The following is an 11590-nucleotide window of genomic DNA, read 5'->3' on the forward strand; positions in this document are numbered from 1 at the left end:
AAAGTTACTGTTATTTTGAGTTTCCTATCTTATATAACCAATCCTAATTCAAACTGATGTAAATCCTTCTTTTGAAGGCAGAGGGTAGGAGCAGAACACCCACACCACACCTTGGTTGACTATTGGCTTGACTTTTAAGCTTTAGTGAATTAAAGGAGAATAAAATTAGGAGAAGATAATTAAAAAAGCGTGTAGTTGAGAAGAGGTTTCTGTTCATTTTCTCTCTCCCCATTTGACACCCTTCAAGAGAAACAAATGCCCATATACCTTGTTCTATCGCACTTCACTTTCCTGTGCTTTGCGGATACTTGCTTTTTACGAATTGAAGGTTTGGGGCAACCCCGAAGTGAGCAAGTCTATTGGCAATATTTTTCCAACAGCATTTGCTCACTTTGAGTCTCCCTCTCACATTTTGGTCACTCTTGCAATATTTTAAGCTTTTTCACTATCATTATATTTGCTATAATGATCTGTGATTAGCTATCTTGATGTTACTACTGTAATTGTTTGGGGCACCACGAACCACGTCCGTATAAGATGGTGAAACTTGTCGTAGATGGGGGTGTTTTGAACTGGCTGGTGCCCCTGTCTCTCTCCCTCTCTTTAAGCCTCCTTATTTTCTGAGACATCATACTGAAATTAGACCAGTTAGTAAGCCTGCAATGACCTCTAAGTGGTCAAGTGAAGAGTCAATGGTTGTGGCCAAATTCACTGTTGTCTAACTTTAAGAAATTGCCACAGCCACCCAATGTTCAGCAGCCACTCTGATCAGTCAGCAGCCCTCAACATGGAGGCAAGACCCTCCACCAGCAAAAAATCACAACTTACCGAAACTTCAGATGATGGTTAGCATTTTTTAGTAATAACATATTTTTAATTAAGGCATGTACATTGTTCTTTTAGATATAATGCTATTGTACATAATAAACTACAGTATAATGTAACTATAACTTTTATATCCACTGGAAAACCAAAAAAATTCATTTGACTTGCTTAATGTAATATTCCTTTTATTGCAGTGCTCTGGAACCGATATCTTGAATATCTTGAATATCTTGAAGGTATGCCTCTACTATGTGTTTGGGCTGGTACCTGCCCTCCCTCGCCCCGCCCCCCATGCTCCCCACCCTCCCCAGCTTCCCCACCCCAGATCTGGCAGCTGTGTCCAGGCTGTTGGGATTCTCTGGCTGAGATCCTCTCCTGGTGTAAGTGCTTACCTCTGAGGTTTTGGAAAGGCAGAGTCTCAGGATTTACAGCCCCTACCAAGTGTGGGATGGACATGTTACTTACACTGAAAGAGTGATTCTCCTGCCAAAGAAGGGAAAAGGGACATCTGGTCTATTCCAGATGGACACATTCAAAATGGAACTTTGAGGAAAAAGAGAGAGAGGTTTAAGGAAGATGTTTGGAGAGAGAAAAAGATGCTGTTTTCACACATTCTTATCCCCTACCAAGGTGAAAGACAATCAAGGGAAAAAAAACCCCTATTTTTAAATATGCTTAGATTCGTGTGTGTGAATGATATATTGAGGGAGAGGAAGAAAGAGGGAGAGAAGAGAGAGAATTTAGATGGGAATGGTCTAGTTATATTCATGTTTCACAAGTGACTCTGCATAGTGCAGAATTCAAAATAAGAAGCTGTATCCAATAATACAGAAAATTTAAACAAAAAATTTCTTACTATACCCATCTATGAAATGGAGATAACATTATGTAGGGCACTTTATTATTATAAAATCAAGAAAGATATTACAGATAAGTTCTCAGAAGATTGTGACTGCTATTTCTAATCTTATTATTATTGCTTGTCTAATAAAGATTTTATATGATCATCTTTATGGATGTTAGGAAGGCATAAGACACCATCTGCTCCTGATCAAATTTTATAAAATTTTAGTAGCCTAGACAAAGAGAAGTGCTTCCTTGTCACATGTCCTGTGGAAATACTCCTTCTTGATCACCAGAGTCTAGCACAATATTGGACACAGAAGTGATTCGACAGAATTTTGAAAGGAATGTGATGAAGCATCATTAACTTCTAAGGCTGATATTAGTCTTTCTCCCATTTCATGTTAATAAAGATTCCCTCAAAATGGCCTTATATCCTCGATTCTTAAAAGCCTAATTTTACATATTTAGTTTTATTTTAGAATAAGAGGGTCAGGGTTTGTTTTACAGTATGTGCTTTCAGTACTATGACAGGTATAATTTCACATCAGTCATGAAATATCTTTTATTATCCTCCTCATTTTTAAAAGTCACCTATTAACATGGTCTCAGTGAATATAGGATATGTTCAAATAAAAGGAAAGCAGGTTAGTGAAATAGCATTGTCTGAATTCCTCCTTAAGGTGTAGCTAAACTTAGCCACTAGATGGCAGCATCAGCTTATAAATAACAATAATTTTGTCCACTATCGTTTCCTTTAATAATTGAAATTATGAAAGGCTTGGAAAAAGCTTTCAAAAGTCTAAAAATTAATTTTGAAGGGCAGTGAAATCACAGATATATTTTGTGTGTTTGGGCCTATGAACATTATCCTTGGTTTTGCTTTCTGAGGTTTTAGTTACTTGGAGTCAGTTGCAGTCTGGAAGTAGATGATCCTCCTTCTGATGTATTGTCAGGTCAATAATAACCTAACGGTATGTTGCAATGCCTGTCATTCACCTCATTTCATCTCCTCATATAGACATTTTATTATCTCACATCATCTCAAGAAAAAGGATGAGGACAGTACAATAAGATACTTTGAGAGAGACCACATTCACATAACTTTTTTTTTACAGTATATTGATTTGTTTTATTTTATTATTATTTATTGTCATTAAATAATGTTAATCTTACTGTTCCTAACTTATAAATTAAGCTCTATTCTAGGTATGTATGGATGGGAAATAACAGGGTTTATAGAGGGTTCAGTACTACCCACAGTTTCAGGCATCCACTGGGGGTCTTGGAATGCATCCCCGGTTGATAAAGGGGGACTACAGTACCTTACACTGGATCCCTCATCACATTCTCTTTTTTCTTTTCTTTTTTTTTCTGCCTCTCATCAAATTCTTTAATGTTCATTGCACATAAAAATTTAACATCTCTGATCTAGTCTCACGTTTTATCTTTCAAATTTTGAGAGTAAGGTATTAAGGGGGAAAGACGTCCTATGAAGCGTAAAAAAGTTATGGCACATCTGTTCTAGAACACATAGCTCAGAGATTGTACTCTGTCATCGAACATTCTTACAACTCCTTACATCATCATAACAATAAATAAAAAGGCTTTGTAACATTAGCTGCAAAATACTTTTCCTGGTCCTTTGCAAATAAATAAAAATGTGTGGGTTTTTTTTTTTCATTTTTATTATGACTTCCATCCTTAAATATTGAGCATAGATTAGAATACTTGGCAAACATGTATTTTTGAGGTTTTATGGTTTTTCATATTTGTATTTTAATCTAATTATTCAGGAATTTAAAAATATTTTCAAGAATGATCCCCTTCCTCTTCATGGGATAATGCTTACATAATAATAATAGTTGTGACTGTAAAATGCTATTGTCAGCTGAGCTATTGAAACCCTCTTTAAGAACAGGTGATAGCGTCCAACTCTTGATTTCAGCTCAGGTCATGACCTCAGGGTTGTGGGATCGAGCCCCCTGTAGGTCTTCATGCTGGGTGTGGAGCCTGCTTAGGATTCTCTCTCTCTCTCTCCCTCTGTCCTTCCACCCCCCCCACCCTGCACTTTCTCTCTCTCTCTCAAAAAAAAAAAAAAACCCAAAAAAGAATTAAAACAAAAAAGAACAGGTGATGTAAAATTCTTAAGTAAAAGGTAATGTTTTAGGCTTTGTACAGGTAATTTTATTTTAAGGCAACTCTGTAAGGTGGAAATCATTCTCATTCCAGAGATCATGAAAAGTGAGGGTCACAGAAGCGGAGTGACTTGCCTGAAGCTACACAGAAAGGCATGGCAGACCGAAATGCCAAATTAAGTCGGCCTGGTTCTCAAGCTCTCCCTTTATTGAACAGCCACTTTGACTTTATTAGGAAAATCTGCAGCTTAATGATGGCACTTACATTCAGTCATCCATTCTTTGTCACTTCGTCTAACACTTACTTACACAGAGGGTCTATTATTCAGTATGTCTGGTATTTGATGCCCTACTTCATTTTTGGAATTTTTCTTGATATATTTAGTAGTGAGATGTTTTACATAAATGCAGAAATATTTTTTTTTAAAGATTTTATTTATTTATTTGAGAGAGAGAATGAGAGACAGAGAGCACGAGAGGGAAGAGGGTCAGAGGGAGAAGCAGACCCCCGCTGAGCAGGGAGCCCGATGTGGGACTCGATCCCGGGACTCCAGGATCATGACCTGAGCTGAAGGCAGTTGCTTAACCAACTGAGCCACCCAGGCACCCCAGAAATATTTTTTTTTAATTCAAATGTAAACTTGAAAAAATCCTTATGCTGATAATTTCTCAATGGAAAATTTCTATATGAATTGTCAACTGGAGTAACAGTTCAATTCATGATTTCTGTTCCCTGACATTCCTTATCCAATGATACTTACCAAAAATAATCAAGTTGCTTCTTTTAGTTTTTTGGTCATTAATGTACTTCCCTTTATAAGGACATAAGAAAGGAAACTGAATTACTTCGACGATCCATTTTTGGTCCCCTCTGCATCCTTCACCCCATGTTACAGAATCTTGCAAAGAGTGGACATCTGTCAGGGATGGTATTCAAAATGTAGCAGGTGGGACAAGGGTATGGATCCATCAGAAAGAACCCTGGTTGAAACAGGGTCCTGCAGCCATGAGCCGTCCTCCCATTCTTTCCAGTGGCTAGATTGCAGGGAAGTCTGGATTTAGAGTAGAGGGTGGGGGCTCAAGGTGGTGGGCATGCGAAGGGCTGAGAGAGGCAGCTATTTGCCCCAGGACTATGAATGTATTTTGCTACTTAACAGCTGGTCCAGCCATAACAGTGCACTCTGGACACGCCAATGTCTGTGGCATTGACTGCATTGTGGTCTCTCTCCTTTATGGTCATATAGTAAACGTGACACAAAACCACCATAAGAAAAGGTAGTACCAATAAATTCCATATGCGAGGTCATTACAGATTTTGAAATTTAGAGGGAGAGATTGCTTTAGACTGCAGATGTCAGAGGAAGGCTTATGTTTTGGCTAAAAATTGCATCAGTTTGAAACATTTTTCAAGATAGATCTGATATTATTATAACAAAAATGCATAAAATATTTTTTTAATTAATTTATCCTATTGTCAACCAAAAATGTGCAAAACTTTTGCAGCATAGGGTGAATGATCTGTGGTAAAGCTTAATATAGTTTATTTATACCTTTCTTTCCTTTGCTCATTTTTTCTTTCCTAATATTAGTCATTTAGGTTAAGAAGAAAATAACTTTTAAGGGCACACAAGTATGCATTAAAAAATAAACTTAATTTTTTGCCTTTTCTTTGACAAATGGGTTAGCCTTGTGAATTTGAAATTTCAACTTTAATCAACAGTGATTATATCAATAGAGCTAAAAATAAACTATCTGAAATTTAGGTTTTTATGACCTCAGAAGTAATTTAATTGACATATAACATTGTACTAATTTTAGGTGTACAACATAATAATTTGCTATATGTGTGTATTGAAGAATGGTTATCACAAGTTTTATTAACATCTATCACCAGAGTTACAATTTGTTTTTGTAATGAGAACTTTTAAGAACTCCTCTCTTAGCAAGTTTCAAATATACATACAGTATTACTGACGATAGTTGCCATGCTGTACAGTACATCCCCAAGATTTACTTATCTTATAACTCATTTCACTCACCTTTCCAACCCCTGCCTCTGGCAATTTACCAAACCACCAATCACTTCTCTGTATCTATGAGTTTTTGTTTTGTTTTGTTTTCTAGATTCCACATATAAATGAGATCGCACAGTATTTGTCATTCTTTGACTTATTTCAGGAAGTAAATTTTAAACATTTTTTATGTTTATTATGATTTTTTTCTATTTTTTTTTTTTTTAGAGAGGGGAGAGAGAAGAGGGTAGGGGCAAAGGGAGAGGAAGGGAATCTTAAGCATGTTCCATAAGCAACATGCAGCCTGGGCTTGATCTTACAACCCTGAGATCATGACCTGAGCTGAAATCAAGAGTCAGATGCTTAACTAACTGAGTCACTCAGGTGCCCCATTCAGGAAGTAAATTTTAAAAGAAATCTTAGAAATATCTATTTTCAAGATTCAAAACAGATTTACATAAAGGAATTAAAAATAACTATGTGATAAGCAACATAGGAAGAATTAAAATGTTAATTTCCGCTTAAAAATTTTTCCCCCAAACAAAAATATAAATATGCTTACAGAACAAGCATTAACCAGTTCTTCAAAGAAAAGAACTTTAACCAACCATCAGGAGGACAGTAAACAGGACCAAAGTCACTCCCTAAAACCTGACTAATGACAAATGCTTGTTGTAGACACTTTACCTAAGAAAACACACATATAAAAACCTTTAGCAATATTGAACATATGAACCCACACTGTCATACAATAAAATGGATTATTATCCAGACAACTCATTATCAACAATAGCCAAATTATGGAAAGAGCCCAAATATCCATTGATTGATGAAGGATCAAGAAGGTGGAATATTATTCAGCCATCAAAAAGAATGGAATCTTGCCATTTGCAAGAACTTGGATGGAGCTAGAGAGTATCATGCTATGTGAAATAAGTCAATCAGAGAAAGACAAATACCATATGATTTCACTCATATGTGGAATTTAAGAAACAAAACAGATGAACATAGAGAAAAAGAAGGGAGAGAGGCAAACCATAAAACAGACTCTCAATGACAGAGAACACACTGAGGGTTGACGAAGGAGATGTGAATGAGTGATGGGCAGTTGGATGAGCACTGGGTGTTGAATGTAAAGAGGGCACTTGGATGAGCACTGGGTGTTGTATGTAGGTGTTGAATCACTAAATTCTATACCAGAAATCAATATTACGCTGACTGTTAACTAACTGGAATTTAAATAAAAACTTGAAACTAAAAAGAAAGAAAGAAAAGGGCAATATCAAAACAGTTTTCAGGGGGAGAAACGGAATTATCTTTCATGTGTAGAGTCAGCAGAAAGTTATTATCAAAAACTAAGGTCTCATGGAAAAATTTGCTTTAAAGAATATAGCAGCATGCTAAGAAATCAAAAACTCAACAAACAAAACCTCCTAGAGTAGGGAAGTTGTGTTGCTGCTGAAGGGCTTACACTTTCCCTTACTCAGGCTGGAACCTGTATTGACTGTTTCATCAGGCTGATGCTATTTGTGTTGCAGATGAAACAGAACCCTAAAGCGTTTTGTTTTATTGGCTTTTATTACTCTTTGCAATAAGAAATGTATTTCCCTTGCCATATGCTAACAGGCCAAATATAATGTCTTGCTATAAAGCTTAATGATCATTAGTATATCCTCAGAAATTCTCTTCCAGCCCTTGTTTACAATGGTTAAACTCTTTGTATGTTTTGGGCAAAGTCCCAGGAAGATTGATTTATTTGGCTACATATGGTAAATGCTATCTTTGAGAAAAGTTCATTTTCCACATTCTTTGCCCTTGCTCCCAAGATATGAAGGTAATAGAGAGAGAGGCAGGGAGAGCTAAGGTCCTCCCGTGGCCCACCCTCTCCACACTACTTCAATTTCCCAGGGTTCCTTAGAGGTTCCTGGCTTAGCCTGGAAATAGAATGGAGAGACTATATCCAGTTAAAAACAAATATAAAATGATTAGAAAACAGATCTCATCAGACTTACTTAGGATATGAGGCAAAACTTTGATTGCACTTTCCCCTAGTGGTTCATTACCAAGATATGGTACACATTGGGGACAGAGGATCTTCCATAGCAACCACAGAGAAAAGATGATGCAACTAGTTCAGGGAACTTTTATCTAATTGATGAAGACTCTGAATCTATTTTACAGTGAGTATTCCACATTTTCTTCTTGGAAGAAAAGAAATAGTAAAACCAAATGACTACTGAAAATTCTGACCTATTGTGCATGAGAAGGCAACCATATTAAGGGGAGGGATGAAAGCTAGTAAACTGGGCTCATTCTTACTTTAGTTCTTCATGCCATCTTTAAAGAAGAGAGAGCCTATTAGAATGTAAGTCGAGAACTTCTAAATTATTTTCTGTTCTTTCTACCTGATTTTCGACAAGTTCAAGAGAACACAAATTATTTTAAGTTGAATTAAAATAAATTATATATTTGGCTCATGGCCAGGACTGGCACAATCCTCCTCTTTGTTGGATGATTGAGCAAAATCTAAGAAGAGATAATTTATGTAGAGATAAGTTTAGGTTTTGCAACTGGATCAAAATATACTCGTATAAGTATAAAATGGGACAGATGCTTTAGCAGTAGAAGAAGGGAAAAATATTGCACTGAATTCAACTCACATCCCTGTCTACACCACCTGGGTGATTTCCTTGCTAAGGGAAGATTATCATAAGTTGTGTTGATATTATGTTAGTGCTCTGAACACAAGAGCTGGTTGTGTTCCTCCACTCTGTGTGGTTTGATCTTTATGGAGCACTGCGTTCTCCTCTAAGCACCAAATGCAGCAGAGAAGCTGAGAAATTAAAATGTGCATGGAAGACTTGGGTAGGTTTAGAAACCAAGGTTGACAAGGCATTGTTTAGGAGCTTTGGGCAATTGCTAAGTGGAAGACTGAGAGGCAGTGTTTGATGGACCCTGGAAGAGTTCCTAGACTCTTGAAGAGGCCTAAGTAAGAGCTGAGTGTGTTGGGTGGACCATCTGCCTGGCCATCTGATCTTCCTCTTTAATGGCCTGAAGCAAAGGATCTGTAATGTAATGTAAGCTGCATTATTGGCAGCAGAAGAGACCTTGCTAAAGTAGAATAATACATTTCAGATTAGGAAACTGGAGGAACAGTATCTAGCATTAAGTATGACGTTGCACTCCAATAGTCCTGGGCTAATAAAACTTTTAAAAAGTAAAATATAGGGGTGCCTGGGTGGCTCAGTTGGTTAAGTGTCTGACTCTTGATTTCAGCTCAGCATGGTCTCAGGGTTGTGTGATCAAGCCCTACATCAGGCTCTGCACTCAGTGGTGAGTCTGCTTGAGATTCTCTCTCTCCCTCGGCCCCTCCCCCTGCTCTCTCTCTCTTAAATAGGTAAATAAATCTTTAAAAAATAAGTAGTAGTGTTCAGAGCACTTATACATCTTCCTCTGAGAGAGTAAGAAACAGAGTTTTAGTTACCTTGAACACATGAAGCAACTCAGGTTCAAAGAGATCAGCAGACCTAACCAAGGGCACCCTGAGAGGGTGACAAGGGAGAGATGGAGAGTGTACAGGTGGGATAATTTAGGCTCTTTTCCAGATTTCTTCCCTGTTGTTTCCATAAAGGTGATACTCAGGGGCACCAGTCTATTATCCTATGCACTTCTCACTAGTGGCTGTTGGCTGCAACCTCAACATGAGGCCATTAGGCAGCCAAACATGCATCATCCTGTACTCATAGTGGAGGGGACTTTGCATCTCTTTGTGAGGAACAGAATTGTGAACACACAATTTCTGCAGTGTGACAAAGAGCACAGTCTGGGCTCACGCATGTACAAATCACATCTCTGCCATTCACCAGCATCATGTATGTGGATTGAGCTTCAGTTTTCCTCCTATGTAGAAGAAAATTTTGCACTGGTCCCTATCTCACTTTTGTTTTCTTGGCCACAACATGCAACAAAGTCATATCACTCCTGATGCTCTCCCAGTTACTGGTATATTTTTTTCTGTGTCCCATTTTTGAAGATATGTTAACCAAATATGTGTGACTCCTCTGTTCTTCTAGTGGAAACCAGAACAGTCAATGGCCATTGAAAACTACACGAGGGTCACCGAATTCATTTTCACAGGTTTGAATTACAACCCCCAATTGCAGGTCTTCCTCTTCCTGCTCTTCCTGAGTTTCTACCTCATCAATCTAACTGGAAACTTGGGTATGATTATTCTGATTCGGGTTGATTCCCGCCTTCACACACCCATGTACTTTTTCCTAAGCCATTTGTCTTTTGTGGACATCTGCTTCTCCTCTGTTGTGAGCCCCAAGATGCTCACTGACTTCTTTGTAAAGAAGAAGGTCATCTCTTTCTTGGGCTGTGCTTTGCAACAGTGGTTTTTTGGGTTCTTTGTGGCAGCAGAGTGTTTTCTCCTGGCATCCATGGCCTATGACCGCTATGTGGCCATCTGCAACCCATTACTGTATTCCGTTGCCATGTCCCAGAGACTCTGTATCCAGCTAGTGGTTGGTCCCTACGTCATCGGGTTCATGAACACCATGACCCATACAACGAATGCATTTCGTCTTCCTTTTTGTGGCCCCAATGTCATTAATCATTTCTTCTGTGATATGTACCCCCTGCTTTCCCTTGTATGTGCTGACAGCTGGCTTACTAAGTTGGTAGTTTTTGTCATGGCTGGAGCTGTGGGAGTCTTCAGTGGTCTGACTATTGTGGTCTCCTACATTTACATCCTCATTGCCGTCATGAAGATCCACTCTGCCAAGGGGAGGCGCAAAGCCTTTTCTACTTGTTCTTCTCACCTGACGGCTGTCTCCATCCTATATGGTACTCTTTTCTCTATTTATGTACGGCCTAGTGCAAGTTTCTCGCTGGATCTCAATAAAGTGGTGTCGGTGTTTTACACAGCAGTGATCCCCATGTTGAACCCGCTTATCTACAGCTTGAGGAACAAGGAGGTCAAAGATGCCATCCACAGGACTGTTCCTAGGAAGAAGTTTTGTAGGGCCTAAATTCTTATGTAGAAAGGAAATTGGGGGAGAAATCTAAAAAGACAGACTAACTGTGTGGATTCCTAAGATTCCAGGCCATTTGCAAGTGTTGGGGGCTGGTTCGCACCCCTTAATCCATTCATCTCTCCACTCATTTAGTCAATCAATGTGTATTCATTCAGCCTTGTATGTGATCTTTTATCTGTAATATACCAATATTATAGCTCACATCTACAGTCCATTTAATTTTGCTTCTCTCAGACAACTCACAGTCCAATTATTTTTAAAAAAGGCTTTATTGGGGCACCTGGATGGCTCAGTTGGTTAAGCGTCTGCCTTTGGCTCAGGTCGTGATCTCAGGGTTCTGGGATCGAGCTGCTGTCTTTGCTTGTGCTCTCTCTCTCTCTGTCAAATAAATAAAGAAAATCTTTAAAAAAATTTAAAAAGCTTTATTATTTAATTTCTTTTTTTTTTCTTTAGATTTTTTATTTATTTATTTGACAGAGAGAGACACAGTGAGAGAGGGAACACAAGCACAGGGGAGTGGGAGAGGGAGAAGCAGGCTTCCTGAGGAGCAGGGAGCCCGATGCGGGGCTCGATCTCAGGACCCTGGGATCATGACCCGAGCCGAAGGCAGACGCTTAACGACTGAGCCACCCGGGTGCCCCTTTAATTTCTGTTATTAATTTTTTTTGTCATTCTGCTAATATATTTTCTTTCCCTGCTGACTCCTTGACATCGGAATTTTTTTATTTTTTTT

The 11590-nt window shown here is 38.3% G+C and overlaps 1 protein-coding gene across 1 annotated transcript; it reads left to right on the forward strand.

Moving 5' to 3' along the window:
* Positions 1-9909: 9909 nt before the first annotated feature.
* On the forward strand, positions 9910-11177 carry LOC102732639 (olfactory receptor 5G9-like). Its single transcript, XM_006728570.2, has one exon. The coding sequence runs from the start codon at positions 9910-9912 to the stop codon at positions 10849-10851; it is 942 nt and encodes a 313-aa protein (XP_006728633.1). The 3' UTR covers positions 10852-11177.
* Positions 11178-11590: the final 413 nt, after the last annotated feature.

The sequence above is a fragment of the Leptonychotes weddellii genome, chromosome 11 (assembly GCF_054177405.1).
Source record: "Leptonychotes weddellii isolate Sample4059 chromosome 11, ASM5417740v2, whole genome shotgun sequence".
Taxonomy (NCBI): domain Eukaryota; kingdom Metazoa; phylum Chordata; class Mammalia; order Carnivora; family Phocidae; genus Leptonychotes; species Leptonychotes weddellii.

What these genes read in the sequence shown, in the direction of transcription:
- LOC102732639 (XM_006728570.2), top strand. Translation starts at nt 9,910, where the DNA reads ATGGCCATTGAAAACTACACGAGGGTCACCGAATTCATTTTCACAGGT.